This window comes from Lithobates pipiens, unplaced genomic scaffold (assembly GCF_037356315.1).
Source record: "Lithobates pipiens isolate NorthernLeopardFrog02 unplaced genomic scaffold, aLitPip1_a1.2 Scaffold_25, whole genome shotgun sequence".
Classification (NCBI taxonomy): domain Eukaryota; kingdom Metazoa; phylum Chordata; class Amphibia; order Anura; family Ranidae; genus Lithobates; species Lithobates pipiens.
The window spans coordinates 38,081,527-38,096,960 of NW_027507787.1; the positions used below are offsets into that span (position 1 = coordinate 38,081,527).

At 41.8% G+C, this 15,434-nt stretch overlaps 1 protein-coding gene across 1 annotated transcript in view; it reads right to left on the reverse strand.

Annotated features, from left to right (window-relative positions):
• Nucleotides 1-8,222: 8,222 nt before the first annotated feature.
• The window catches only part of SLC25A16 (solute carrier family 25 member 16), a 50,373-nt gene continuing 43,161 nt past the window's right edge, over nt 8,223-15,434 (reverse strand). The window contains 2 exon segments of the mRNA XM_077454271.1: nt 8,223-8,762; nt 15,161-15,229. Coding sequence (XP_077310397.1) covers nt 8,588-8,762; nt 15,161-15,229 — 244 coding nt within the window. The 3' untranslated portion in view covers nt 8,223-8,587.

Genomic DNA, 15,434 nt, shown 5'->3' on the forward strand with positions numbered 1-15,434 from the left:
GTGTCTATCACCAGGCCCAAATACTGCAGCCTTCTTACCGGCTGTAAGGATGATTTCTCTAGATTGAGAATCCAACCCAGGTGTCTCAGATAAATGACTGTTCTGGATACCCCTTGATTTAACCCTGCTATTGACTGATCTACCAGTATCAGGTCATCTGGGTATGCTATTACTGCTATACCCTGGCTTGCTAGTACCGTGGCTAACACTCTTGTAAACAGTCGGGGAGCAGTGGCTAACCCGAAAAGGCAAGGCCACAAACTGAAAGTGGTGCTGCTCTACCGCAAACCGCAGAAACTTCTGGTGAGCGGGAAATATTGGCAAATATAGATACGCATCCTTGATATCTATGGATGCTAGAACCTCTCCTCCTGGTAGGGTGGAAACAACTGACCGAATCGACTCCATTCAGAGCGGATGTTTAGGAAGTGATTCCGATTCCTGAGATCTAGAATGGGTCTGACATCTCCATTTGGTTTTTGTACCATAAAGAAATTTGAATAAAACCCCATGTCCCTCTCTTCTGAGGGAACCTCTATTATCACTGCCTGATACAGTAATCGATCCAGTGTCAGAAATAAGGAATTTTTCTTTACTGGATCCTTGGGTATGTTTGATCTTAGAAAACGTGATGGTGGAAACTCTTGGAACTCTAGTTTGTAGCCTAGGGCTACTACAGAGAGGACCCACTCATCTTGGATTTCCTCTTGCCAAGTTTCTAAAAACCACCACAGTCTTCCCCCTACTTGATCGAGCGGGGGTGCCCCTTCACAAGGAAGCCTTGGGACTCTGTTTTGTGGACTTCTGACTCCAGGGCTTTTTGTAGCCCTGTGTCTGGTTATGAGGCTTATCCTTTGCCCTTGATGGTGGAGGCCGTCGAGACTGCCTGGAGGCTGTTGCCCCAGACATCTAAGGAGGTGGTTACAACCTTTCTCCATGAAACGGAAACCCAGCCAAGAGCTTTTTGCCTCCGGGTAACTTGGCTGACCAGCTATTCAGTTACAGAATCATGCGCATATGTATCAACATAAGCGCAAGGCAAGACGCCTGATGGATAAAATGCTTGATAGCATCTACTGCAAAGTATAGGGCCCTAGATAGCTCAGGTAAACCTTGGGCCTCTTCAGTTTGAGCAGGAACATTATTTTTTATTTTTTTAAAACCTCCTTGAATTCATCCCGAAGGGATTAACAGATACCTATTGCTGCCATTGCAGGTTGTACTACCACACCAGCTACAGCAAATGAGGCCTTAAGTAGAGATTCAAAGTTCTTATCACTAAATGCTTGTACATTGTCCACTTGGACAAGTTAGGGCTCTTTCACACGGGGCGGATCAGTGATGATCCGCCCCATGGATATCCGCTTGTTCAGCGAGGATCGCTCAGTCGATCCCCGCTGAGCAGGAAGATGACAGGTCCGTCTCTGCACACTGTGCAGGGACGGACCTTTCAGAGCGCTGCTCTCCCCTATGGGAGATCGGGTGATGACGGACCGCAGAGTCCATCGTCACCCGATCCAATGGTGGATGGAAAAGTAGGTTTCTCCTCCGTCACACTTTTTCAGATCGGATGTCAGCGAACATGTCACCGCTAACATTCGATGCTCCATAGAGGTCTATGGAGCATCCGTTCAGGTTCGCCAGAAAAACTGACAGGCAGACCTGAACGGCTCGGCCATGTGAAAGAGCCCTTAAACTCCTGTTCACAGAGAAGATAGCCGCATCTACTGCTGGCAAATCCCATCTCTTTAAGAACTTTTTCTCAATAGGATAAAGAATTGAAAATCTTTTAGGAGGGGGAAAACTAGTTATCTGGGTGATCCTAATCAGCATAAATCAAATGTTCCAGTAACGGGTGCATAGGTAAAGCATGCAAACCCTGTGGGGGTTATAGAAAACCCAAGGAGGGGAAGGAAACATCCTCCACCTCTGCAGGAGGCAACTTATATCCAGAATGAACCAACTCCGTAAGGGTTTAGATTAGCAATTTCTGCGGTTGCGAAATTGAGAAAGGTTCTTCAGACGCTGAATCCTCCTAAGAGGAGTCACCTGAACCTCCTTCTCTCAAAGATACCCCAATATCATCTGCCCATTGTTGCTCCAATACTGGAAGGTCAAGGCCAGGAGAAGGGGGGGTCTGCTGCATTTTCTCACCTCCTAAGAGGAAGATGCTAACATCTCAGCTATTTTCCCTTCCAAACCAGCCATAGCCAAAGCCAAATCATCCTTAGTGACGTATTCAGAGGCTGGGACATTGGAGGGAGACAAAATGGCTCAGATTCATCAGATGCTCCAGGTTTTTCAGGGGAGAATGGAACTGCGGGCGTGCCACTAGGAGCCCCAGGCTCTGACCGCAGCGACTTTGCACTCCCCCCTGATGAATTACCCCTTCTGCAGACATAGTCCTAAGCACAAAAAAAACCAGAGGTACTAAAATAAAGTGCATCTACTGCTGAGCTTTAGTCTAGCAATTTACATAATATGCTGCTATATCTGCTCAGACTTAATGCTGAGTAAACGTGTCCCGTTCGAAATGCCTGTATCCACACACCCATACAGCTTATGTGTCCTCGTGCGCTCTGTGTCCCTCTGTTAGCCAACCAGACACTCCCAGAGAGTAAAGCTTTGAAGCAGTGAGCCCTTTGCTCCACGTAATTTTTTTATTTTAAGGATACTTTTCCCACACTCTGTGCGGAGATAGCCGGCCGTGTAGTGAGGGCAGATCGGGGGGGGGGGGGGGGGGGGGTGACGGGTCTTCAGCAGGGCAGAACCTAACCTCTCGCATTCGCGGACACTTAAGCACATCGCAGGGGGAAGCATGAAATGCTGGAAGCCAGGTATGTAGCTTTTATACCATCTAGTGGCAGCAAGGCATCACCAGAAAGATCAAATGAACTATATATATATTATATATATATATATATATATATATATATATATGCATACATATATACAGTACAGACCAAAAGATTTGACACACCTTTGGACCATCATTTATTTTTCAACAGGACAATGACCCCAAACACACCTCCAGGCTGTGTAAGGGCTATTTGACCAAGAAGGAGAGTGATGGGGTGCTGCGTCAGATGACCTGGCCTGCACAGTCACCGGACCTGAACCCAATCAAGATGGTTTGGGGTGAGCTGGACCTCAGTGTGAAGGCAAAAGGGCCAACAAGTGCTAAGCATCTCTGGGAACTCCTTCAAGACTGTTGGAAAGCCATTTCAGGTGACTAACTCTTGAAGCTCATCAACAGAATGGCAAGAGTGTGTGGAGCAGTAATCAAAGCAAAAGGTGGCTACTTTGAAGAACGTAGAATATAAGACATATTTTCAGTTGTTTCACACTTTTTTGTTCAGTATATAAATTCCACATGTGTTAATTTATAGTTTTGATGCCTTCATTGTAAATCTACAATTTTTCATGAAAATAAAGAAAACTCTTTGAATGAGAAGGTGTGTCAAAACTTTTGATCTGTACTGTGTATATATATATATATATATATATATATATATATATATATATCCACATACACATACACACACACATTCCCTGTCTTTCTGACTTGCCTGATCTCGGCCGCAGGACTGATGGAAATTATCACAGATAGAGCCAGCCTTCACCTATCATGGCGGGCCGTGTCATGCCAGACCTTCAAGGACCGGGTCCCCTTTTATGGGTCCACTCCCTTGGACCTGTACAGCACCACTGCCAGAAAACTCTTTGGCTGTATTAACATGACCAAGGTGCCGGATCACAGGGTCCAGCTCTCGAAAGAGAAGCATTACAGGCAAAAACCTAGTTTCTTCTTTGTACGAGGCCCAGGTACCATCCATTTGGCTTTAGATGGATCCGTTTGCACAGCCCCTTGATCCCGCCAGGGATTACTTTGCGGAGCTCACTTAGCACTTCATCAACCATGACCAACGCCTTAGACACTGGCAAAAAAAAAAACTGAGATACTCCCGGTATGGGAGGGGTTATATAGAGATGGTCACTTCCTGTTTCCTTTTTGGTTATACCAGAGTCCATTCACCTAAAGGTGGCCTATAACCCACATAGTTATTACTATGGTGCTCTGTGTCCCATGATGTACAATAAAGAAAGGTAAGTATGTACATCTTTTTTTACACAGGTTAGTTAGTACAGGTGTGAAGAGGAGAGAGGGAGCGTTAAGACTAATTTAGCTTCAGCTGGAATTCTAACGTAAAGGCTTTTTGCTTAGAAGAGTATTTTAATCTCTTTTAGAGAGTTGGTGTATAGTACAACTATAGCCTAATATTATGGAGCCATTTATTCCAAACTGCATAGTCATTCAGACTTGGGTTACCATAAGTGAAGTGTATAGAAACCATAGCTTCTGTAGAGTAGGGCTTGGAATCCAATAAGACTGTATATTCATAAGAGCACTTTCACATAGATGCAGCGCAGTGTACAAGCGGGTTACCTGCACTTTGCCATAGACTTCCATTACATCTAGTGGTTTTGGTGGGTTTTTTGAAAGCTGCATCTAATCCAGAAATTATTATTAATCTTGTTTTTTCTGGATATGTGATAGAATGAGACATATGAATACCTTCATAAGAAGGCTTTACCGTGCAAGTAAAATGAAACAAACACACCATCATTAACATCAATTTAATGAAAGTATGCAGCAATTCTAAAAGTGTATAATGATTTTATTCTTCAGTCACCTCAAGCTATTGAAAAAACTAAAACTTTATTGTGACACGACGAAATTAAAGAAACAAACATACTAAAATGAACTGTTCATGTGCAAAAATAATTAAATACAAGATCAGATAAAAGAACATATCTGTGTGCAGGTTTTACAACACTGGTGAAATTCAGTAGTCCAGATACTACAAACTACAGTGCCTCCAGGAATATGGTGCTTATTGCAAAAAAAAAAAAAAAAAAAAAAATGCTGACATCACTTTTACATTAAACCTCTTCTATAAAAAAAAACAAAAAAAAACACAAACAAAAAATGCAATAACTCATACAGGACATGTAGATGGCAAGTGACAAAACCCATCACGTAATTAAAAAATATATAGAATTGTCACAAAACCAAAATCTTTAATGTCATCACTTTTTTTTTTTTTTTTAATAGTGAGCCTTCTTCTTCCTGTCTGTCTGTTATATAAAAGCCATGACACTATGTAAGGGGAGGATCGCAATCAGGTGACTGGTAGATCTCAGTTTGGGCTTGCTGACCCACCATTCCAAAGCATCAAGCAGAGTGCAAAGCAGATGGACTACTTGTAAAGTTGGAGCTGTAGTAGGGAGCAAGAGCCACATAAGCTGATACCCCCTCTGTAGTGATGGCTCCTGTCCCACGCGGAGTGATACCAACTGCACTCCACCTCTTATCCTGGCTAACAGTCACGAGTTATATCAGCAGAAGAAAAGAAGAGATCGTCAGGTCAATGTCAAGCAATAGACTGGGCATAATAGAAGCGTTGTGTTGCTTTCTCACCACCTGGTTTAACTCCCTTGTGGGGTGCTTGCAGAGTGGCCCCATTTACTTACATGCTGCAACATGTGTACACCTTTGCCCGCTGCCTCAGCAGCTAAAAGGAGGTAGGGATTGGGGACGGTAAAGTCCCAACTCAACGGCAGGGTTTTACCACCACTCTTCAAATTTATGAATGAACGAACCCTAAGAAAGCCGCTGCCCAATGCAACTAAGGACTCATTCAGGGACTGCTGCTCCTCTGAAAAGCGATCTAAGTGTGTTTCACAGGTGGTGAGGAGGCAATATGTTGCCTCTTCACCACCTGATTTAAACCAATGATTGCCGTGCAATACATGAGATTGCGACATGGTTGTACAGCAATTAGAAGTTTAAATCAGGTATGAGGAGGCAACACTCTGCTTGGTGATCTTAGACTTCTCTCATGTTGTTCAGGCAGATCTCCACTTCTTTAAAGGTTGCCTACCCTTGATTTAAGGAATAAGAAAAGATTACAAAAGTTTAGTGGGGATAACAGAAAAAGCAACATTTTAATATACTGCATTATTCTAACAAAAGGGGACAGAGAAATGATTCTAGGAACTAAATTAATCATGAAGGTGGGTTTGGTTGGAATAATTAACAGCAGTATTTTCCATGTATCAGAACTACCTAGACTTTTTGGGGTTGATATACTAAAGGCAATCAGGCAATTCACTCTGCAAGGGAATTATCTCTTAGCTTAGTGAATTAGGTAAAGCTTTGCCAACCTCCATCGTCCAAGCAAAAATACTTCTTTCTTTGGTTATTCCTTGCAAAGTGAGTTTTCACCATATTTACTAAGCTAAGGGAAAATTCCTTTGCAAAGTAAACATCCTATTTGCCTTTAGTAAATCAATCTACCTGCGTCAGTCAATAGGTAGTGCTTTTAATGGGTGACACAGCCAAAGTGCATAGCACATGGCTCTACTCATGAGCAGCTGGGTTGCTATATACAAAACTAGCATGAAAATGACTTAAAGAGGCAAAAGAGCATCCATTCCACCATCTAACCAAAGAAATCAGGGCTGTCCTTTTTTTTTTTTTTTTAAAACAGCCCCTGATGCAAAAGTAGAAAAATAGAACAGACTACGCCACTACTGTAGTGATGTAGTAGAGAGCAGGTGGACCAGGCACTTGCCACACTTGAAGTGTGTTGGATGCTAAAGATTCTTCAACCTGGAGTAGCTTTTGAAGAGCGTAGATCTGAGGCACACTGAGGCTGTGGGACACTCAGATATTCTGTCGCCTTTTACAAGGTTTTTAATTGTTTTGCTGCAAATTTGGTTTAAAGTTGAACTTCAAAGTACAATCTTGATTACATACTTTTATTGGTCCAGCTTGGTAGAATGTAAGTATGCATATCTAATACCTAAGGGTTCCACTAGGGAAGCTGACAATCACAGTAGTAGTCAGCACTACCACTGCGATCGCCAAGATCTTTTGGGTCCTCTGCCAAGCGGCATCACAACTGGTACCTCTCTCAGCATGGCCTTCATTCACAGAACACCTTGTATTATTTTATTTATTTTTATTTTTTATTTTTTTTTTTCTCTTCATGGAACACAAGGACACATCAGATTGGTCTTTTATGTTTTCATCTGTTGGGAGATTAAAGCCAATCTCCATGGTAAGTGCAGAAGCCTTACCTACTTTACATTTACTGTATATATCCAACATTATGATCTGCTTCTATCAATTGGTGAAGGTATGATACTGAAAGTTATCAATCTCTATTAAATTTTACATTCTATAAAAGGTGCACATTATGAAGGTGAAAAAAAAAAAATGAAACAACTTCAGGGTCAAACGTAATGAAATTATTACATGACAATATTTGTGCTTTGTATGACAAACAGGAATAAGAGAACTTGAAATATTCAAGTGAGTTTTTTGTTCTTAAAATACTTTCTAATACGTCAATTTTGATAAAAGGTTGCAATTGATCTTTTTAAAGAAAAGTTAAAGTACCAAGCTGCATTATGTGTCTTTTTTTTTTTAATTTGCCTGGAATTCAGCTTAAATGCAGCTCTGTATTCATTAATATATTCTTCAGTATATGTTTTTTTAAAGTGCAAGCACCTGACAGACTTTTGCAATCCCTTGTACAGCAGATCCCAGACTGGGAAAGGGAGAAGCACAAGGAGCCAATAAGTTGTGCTGCAGTACAAGGAGTGTGCTGATAGGAGGGGAAATCCAATTATGAAGTTAGTCTGCTGCTTCTCCTTTTACTGTCCAGTCAGGAGGTGGCGACAAGACCTGTAAAAGTTATTTGACACGCAGTAGAAAAAACCAAAACAAAAAAAAAAAAAAACATCAATTCTTGACAGGCAGAACTGTACAGAGTGGCAGCAGATGTGTAATTCTGAAGACTGGATGGACAGAAATCCATATAAGAGAGCAGCTTTACCTTTTAAAGGATTTGTATTTCATCTGTGCATTAATCTGTTAGCCTTGAGTTCAGCTTTAAGATCCCGTGTGAAACACGTCTCTTATAAGCAAGATATTGCAGCATTATTTATAAATTGTCTTCTGGCTTTTGCATTACAAAGCATAATGTATTACATATTATTTCTCCATTTAAAAAAAATAAAATAAAAAGAAAAAAAATCGAAATTGTAATAAAATTGTGATAAATCCAAAATTGCACGAGAAAAAAAAAAAAAAAAAAATTTTAAGTTACTCCAGTGAAAACACAAAGAACTGCTAAACAGAAAGGTCAGTACAAAATTTCTAAATCATTTATATATATTATTTTACATCCATTTTACAAAAGTCAGCCAGCTGCAATTTTCTATTCTGTCAGAGCTAGAAGTGTGTCATTAAATTACAACGATCCATAAATATAATTAGAGGTTTTTATAAAAATCACTCTTAAAAAAAAAAAAAAAAATATTTCATATATTACAAAAAAGAGGCATTTACTTGATACTGCCACCAGGTACCTAATAAAATTTATTCATTTAACTCTTTATTGTAGAATAAACTGTATTAACTAGATTCAGGAACTTTAAACTGACGATCGCTCTTCTGCAAATATCCGATTATAAAATGATTTTGTTGTGCAAGGCTTCAGATGCTATAATCTTGCTACTTTGGAGGTGGAGATTCATTTAAGTGCAAAATCTGCCTCATAAACTCATATGTTGTGAATGCCACAGCTTGAGAAGGAATGCAGCGAATGTAGTTCAGAGACAGACCTCGGTACAGTCCTTTCCTTATGCCATGCGCCGTGCAGACATATTTCAGGGTTTGAAACATGGTTCTGTTAGGGGGAAAAAGAAAATACATTAAAGTGTTTGCTAACCTGAATATTTCTTTTTTTTTGGGGGGGGGCTGCAGTCTCCCCATCAGAACACAATAGCTCAGCGGGGGGAGATCTCTGTATTAAAATCAGACCGTTGGTACAGCAGCTAATCCCGAGCTGTTAGTGTGTACCAGGCTTAAAGAGGACTTCCGCCCGCCCACCCATGAATATTTTTTTTTTAAAGTCAGCAACTACAAATACTGTATCTGCTGACTTTTATTATAAGGACGCTTACCCACGATGTTGGCACCCGAGCCGGTTTTTGGATTGGGCGCAGCCGTCGCCACTCCTAGTTCCCTACAGTGTATGCGTGAATTGCACTGTGTTTTCTAATTGGCCCAGTGGTGGAGGAGGGGGGGGGGGGGGACATCCAAGGCACAGTTACCCCCTAAAAAGATGCCAAATGTGGCAACGGGAGAAGGACGGAAGCAGTTAAGTGGAGGTTCCACTTTTGGGTTTACTCAAAATGAGTTATAACTGTATTAGAGTCAATAAAACATTGGGGGTTATTTACAGAAGGCAAATCCACTTTGCACTACAAGTGCATTGAAAGTTCACATGGAAGTGCAGTCACTGTAAATGTGAGGGGGACATGCAAGGAAAACAAAAAGCAGCATTTTTGCTTGCAAATGATTGGATGATAAAATCAGCAGAGCTTCCCCTCATTTCAGATCTACCCCTCAGATTTACAGCGACTGCACTTCCAAGTGCACATGTAGTGCAAAGTGGATTTGCCCTTCGTAAATAACCCCCATTGTATGTTTACAACCATGTTACCCATACTTTGTGCCCGTTTAGACCACAATGTCCCTCTGAAGAATATTAAAACCCAACTCCATCCAAACATTTTTATTTTATATTTTGCATAGACTGGTGAAGTCTTAGAACCTCTGTCAACTGCATATTGCTGTCTGTGTCACTCCCCGGGAGTTTTCTCTCTCTACTTCCTGTCTATTTGGAAAAAAAAAAAAAAAAAAGTGTCAGACAGAACAGGAAGTTTGGGGAAATGTTCACAATGGGGGTACAGACAGCAGTAACACACTGTCAGAGATTCTAACCCTTCCCCACTATCCAACACTAGCTTGGCTGGTCATAATCTACATACTTATTTAGCTTAAAGAGGAAGTAAACCCTGATGAGTTTACTTCCTCTTTGTTTCCCTGCAAAGGTAAAGCATAATGGACTACTATGCATTGCATAGTAGCCCATTATGTGTCACTTACCTGACACAGGAGCCAGCAAAGTCACTGCTGTCCCCTGTAGTCCGGAGCGTCCATCTTCTCGGTGGGTCTCACTGCTCCGCGGCTGTCATTCGGCGAAGCCGCAGTGACGTCACTCCCGCGCATGCGCACGGGAGCCGCCACTCGTGGCATATCGCCGTTGACAGTGGCACGCTCAGTGCGCCTGCGCACGGCTGTCAACGGCGCATGCACCGTAGACAGCGGTGCCTGTCTTACGGCAAATATCTCCTAAACCGTGTAGGTTTAGGAGATATTTCTTGGACCTACAGGTAAGCCTTAATCTAGGCTTACCTGTAGGTCAAAGTTGGTTGTAAGGGTTTACAACCACTTTAACTGTTGCTGAGGGTTTATAAAGCGCTCCATTCATTTCAATCCCACTTCAACATATTTAAAAAATGCCAACAATACAGCAACGCATGGCGCAAAAGCAGACGAAGGACCTACATAACTGCTACAAGCTACAAAGCATATCCCTCTATAGTGTATACTTGTCTTCAATAAGAGCACAAAGTGTAATTTCTGCCTTTTTTCCTCTATCTACATGAATCCCTTTTCTCAAGTTTTCCTGACTTCAAGAGAAAATGGTGATGGGGAGGGACCTCCAGCTCATTGACAGCCTCATCTCTGATCCTGTGTGCTGTGTGGAAGGGGGGGGGGGGGTGTTTCTTCCCTCCAATCAGATCCCAGAGCTCTCCTGAGTTCTGCAGTGTGTAACTTCAGCTTTCCACCCACTTTTTTGTGAACTTTCAGACAAGCTTTAAAATTTAGCACTTTAAACGGATGTAAAGAAGAAAGGGCTGCAGACAGATTGGTACAATTTATGTAGGAGGATTTGTTTAATCTCTGTATCACCTGAGGCCAGTCACTTCACTAGGCATACGGCCACTTTCTCCACAGAGAGAACAAGGGCCCCAATCTGCAGATGCTGGCAGGGGACAGGCTTCCCTACTCAAGCAGCTACAGAAAGAAAACAAACAGTGGGCCTTAAAGTGGATGTAAACCCTCACATATACCCAGTGAAGTGAACAGCCTCAGATGATACACAGAGATTAAACAAATCTCCCCTACATAAATTTTGCATATATATCTGCTGTCTTCACGCATAAACAGTATCTCACAAAAAAGTGAGTACACCCCTCACATTTTTGTAAATATTTTAAATCTTTTCATGTGACAACACTGAAGAAATTACACTTTGCTACAATGTAAAGTAGTGAGTGTACAGCTTGTATAACAGTGTACATTTGCTGTCCCCTCAAAAAGTGATAGAGGGAGAGCGATAACACGAAATGTAACACACCTGCTCGCCATGAGATCTTGTAACACGAGTCACATGACACTGGGGAGAGAAAATAGCTAATTGGGCCCAATTTGGACATTTTCACTTAGGGGTGTACTCACTTTGGTTGCCAGCGATTTAGACATTAACCCCTTCCCACCGAGCTTACACAGATGTGCGCACCTGCAAGCACCATCCCGGTACCGCTTTTTTACAGCGGATGATTGGCTATCCAGCCATAACAACTGCTCGGCTGTTATGCCGGAGGAGCGGGAGGGGACGTCGCTGTTACCGGTGCTCCCGCTCGATCGGGAGCACCGATTCATAATCTGATTCACGGCTGCTGGGGAGGAACTGGAATGACGCCGTAATCGGCGTCATTCCAGTCTCCTAATAGTAAACACGGAAGCGACGTCATGACGTTACTTCCCGTTTACTCGGCTGCCAATGGCGCCGGTTTTAAAAAAAATATATAGTATTCAGAATTGCCGTTTTCGGCAATCTGAATACATTGAAGTGTAAAGGAGGGATCGGGGGTCTTTTAGACCCCCGATCCCTCCATAAAGAGTACCTGTCACCACCTATTACTGTCACAAGGGATGTTTACATTCCTTGTGACAGCAATAAAAGTGATCAAAATTTAAGATTTTTTATTTAAAAATTAATTTAAAAAAAATTGTTAAAGCGCCCGCCGTCCCCGGGAAGCAAAGAAAACGCATACAGAAGTCGCATTTGCATATGTAAACGGTATTCGAATCACACATGTGAGGTGAGGTATCGCCGCGATTGGCAGAGCGAAAGCAATAATTCTAGATCTAGACCTCCTCTGTAACGCTAACCTGGTAACCGTAAAAAAAAATTAAATAGTCGCCTATTGAGATTTTTAGGTACCGTACTTTGTCGTCATTCCACGAGTGCGTGCGATTATAAAGTGTGACATGTTTGGTATCTATTTACTCAGCGTAACATTATCTTTCACATTATGCAAAAGAATTCGGCTAATTTTACTGTTTCGTTTTTTTAATTCATGAAAGTGTCCCTTTTCCCAAAAAGTTGCGTTTAAAACACCGCTGCGCAAATACCGTGTGACATAAAATATTGCAACAATCGCCGCTTTATTCTCTAGAGTCTCTGCTAAAAAAAATAATGTTTGGGGGTTCCAAGTAATTTTCTAGCAAAAAATATTGATTTTAACTTGTAAACACCAAATTCCAAAAATAATGACTGTGTTGATTTATTTTTAGGGGAAAGCAAATTTACACTGTTATACAAGCCAGCAGCTACAGGCATCATCCATATACTGTATCTTTTTTTTAAGCCCACGATTCCCTGCAATGCAAAAGTCATCATAATGGCTATGTAGCTGCTTAAAGTGGAGTTCCAGGCTTATTAAAAGTCAGCAGGTACAAAAAGTGTAGTTGCTGACTTTTAATAAACAGACACTTACCTGTTCCACGGTCCAGCAATGCGGCCGAACGGGGTGTCGCACCTCTCACCCTCCTCTCCGCCGGCGCCTCCATTGTCACTCTGGGCACCCGGCTGTGACAGCTTTCGGCTTCATGGCTGGGCACGCAAGTCGCGCTGCTCTCCCTTAGTGGATAGGCGATCTCCTGGGACCTGTCGTGTGTCCCAGGAGATTGCTTAGAGGGAGGGGCCACCTAAGGCGAAAGGAGGAGTCGCCTTGGCGGTCCCTGGGCGGAAGGAGGAAGTGGGACAGGAAGTCCCCCTCCTAACAAAGCCCCCCCCCTCCCCCCAAAAAAAATGACATGCCAAATGTGGCATGTAAGAGGGCGAGGAGTGCTTAAAGCGGAAGTTCCATTTTTGGGTGGAACTCCGCTTTAAATGCTTTTACAGGCCTGCCTCCCGCCGCACTCTGGTGCTTCTCCGAGGTCGCCCGTGTGATCAGTGAGCCAGAGAATGAATCCGCCTGTGGTGGTGGTTTACCAGTTGTCCCCGGCCATCTGCATAACCCTTGGAGGCTCCAAGCAACGTCTCTTCTGGCGCTGCAGATGTAAACACTGCCGTCTTTTTACCTGGAAAGCCTCAAAAGAGATCGATTTTATATTTTTTGGGGGATTTCAGGCTTTCCAGCATAGAGTAGAGATGTGGAGACTTATAGACCGCAGATCTCTCTGTAAGGATTACCTGTCATGCCCTACTCCGATTACAAGGGATGTTTACATCCCCTCGCACTCCAAAACAAAATGCATATCTAGGTCACACCTGCATATGTAGACGGCGCTGAAACCACACATGTGAGGTATCGCCACGAATGTTAGAGCGAGAACAATAATTGTAGCACCAGACCTCCCCTGTAACTCTAAATTGGTAACCTGTAAAAACTGTAGCTTATGGAGATTTTTAAGTAAAAATGTTAAGCATCTATTTATAGCATCATTTTTCACATTATACACAGAAATTGAGGTAACTATTGTGCTTTTTTTTTTAATTTGTGAAAGTGTTCTTTTAAAAAAAAAAAAAAAAAAAAAAAAAAAAAAAGAAAATTGTGCTTGAAAAATTGCTGCGCAAATACTGTGTGACATAGAAAATTGCAATGACCGACATTTTATTCCCTAGGGCAGTGATGGCAAACCTTGGCACCCCAGATGTTTTGGAACTACATTTCCCATGATGCTCAAATACACTGCAGAGTGCCAGAGCATCATGGGAATTGTAGTTCCAAAACATCTGGGGTGCCAAGGTTCGCCATCACTGCCCTAGAGTCTCTGATAATAAAAAAAAAAAAGGATAATTTTATTTAATTATATATATTATAATATATGTTTGTGGGGTTATGTGTAAATGTCTAGCAAAAAAATAAATAAATAAAAAAGATGATTTTTACATGTAGGAGAGAAATGCCAGAATTGGCCTGGGTGGCAAGTGGTTAAATACCTTTTGTTCTGATGCACATTGAATGCTTTTAGCCAATTTTAAACAGAAAATTCAATTGGGCTTTAAGTTGTTGTCCATGTTTCACGTCACTTTAAATAGTTTGTTTGGACCAAGCTGGTCCTTCAGTAAGCACTGTATGTACTGCATGTAACTTCAGCTACATACAGTACACAGTGCTGGGTCCCCGGCTGTAAGATGGAGATTTTCCGTCCCACACTCAAAACAGAGTTGGTCTTAGCCGCACTTAGCCATTCAAAAGCACCTTTGTATTCTGTGAATGAATACAAAGCTTCCTCTGATTGGCCAAGTCTAAGAGCATAATGTTATCAGCCCACCCCTCCGATTCAGTAACAGGAAGCTTGGTATTCATACAAAACTGCCTATAAATGGCTAAACGCCACTCAGCAAGACTGGTTTGCAAGGGGAAGTCTCCATCTCACAGCTGGAACCCAGTACTGTATGTAGCTGGCATTAAAATAGTTCACTTGCACCAGCTTGGTCCAAACAAACTATTTAAAGTGACCTAAAACATGGACATCAACTTTAGGCATTGAATGCTGGGAGAGCATCCTCTCCCCTCTGCAAGATTTGCAAAATGTTACATTCTACTTTTGTCTGTACTCTTCTCTTTTCCCGCCATGCTCTGCAGCTGCGCTTTAACATGGCCATTTTACTGGACCTTATATGTTGCTACCCAGAAGGCATCCTATATGTTGGTGAGGGGCATTTGGTACTGTAGTAAACAGCAGCTATAATATACAGTAATTTTCCATGTTTCTCAAAGCTTAATATAAAAGTACCATTCTGAATTTGTCATTTAAGAAACAGACTTTGACACAATTCTATAGTCTGTAATTAAATTTATGAACAGAAACAAGTTTTTTTTAAAGCCATTAACCTATGCAGCAAAACCTGTAAAGTATTATTTGTAATTAACGTACCGGCACTTCTCAGAATCTGGCAAGATTGCAGACAACTGCATCCGCCGCCGTGTGACATCCAGAGGATAACTAAAGGGGAAAAAAAAAGGTAAAATTTCTATTATGCGATTTGTTACTACACTGCAGCAAACCCTTAAAGTAGAACTCTAGATTCAACAGAAAAACAAATAAGAGCAAGACCATGTTGTAAATATGTGCAAACACATTATGGTGGAAACAAAACTTGCATATCAGCTCTGCAAACCATACAACCAGAAGAATTGGCTGTTGACAT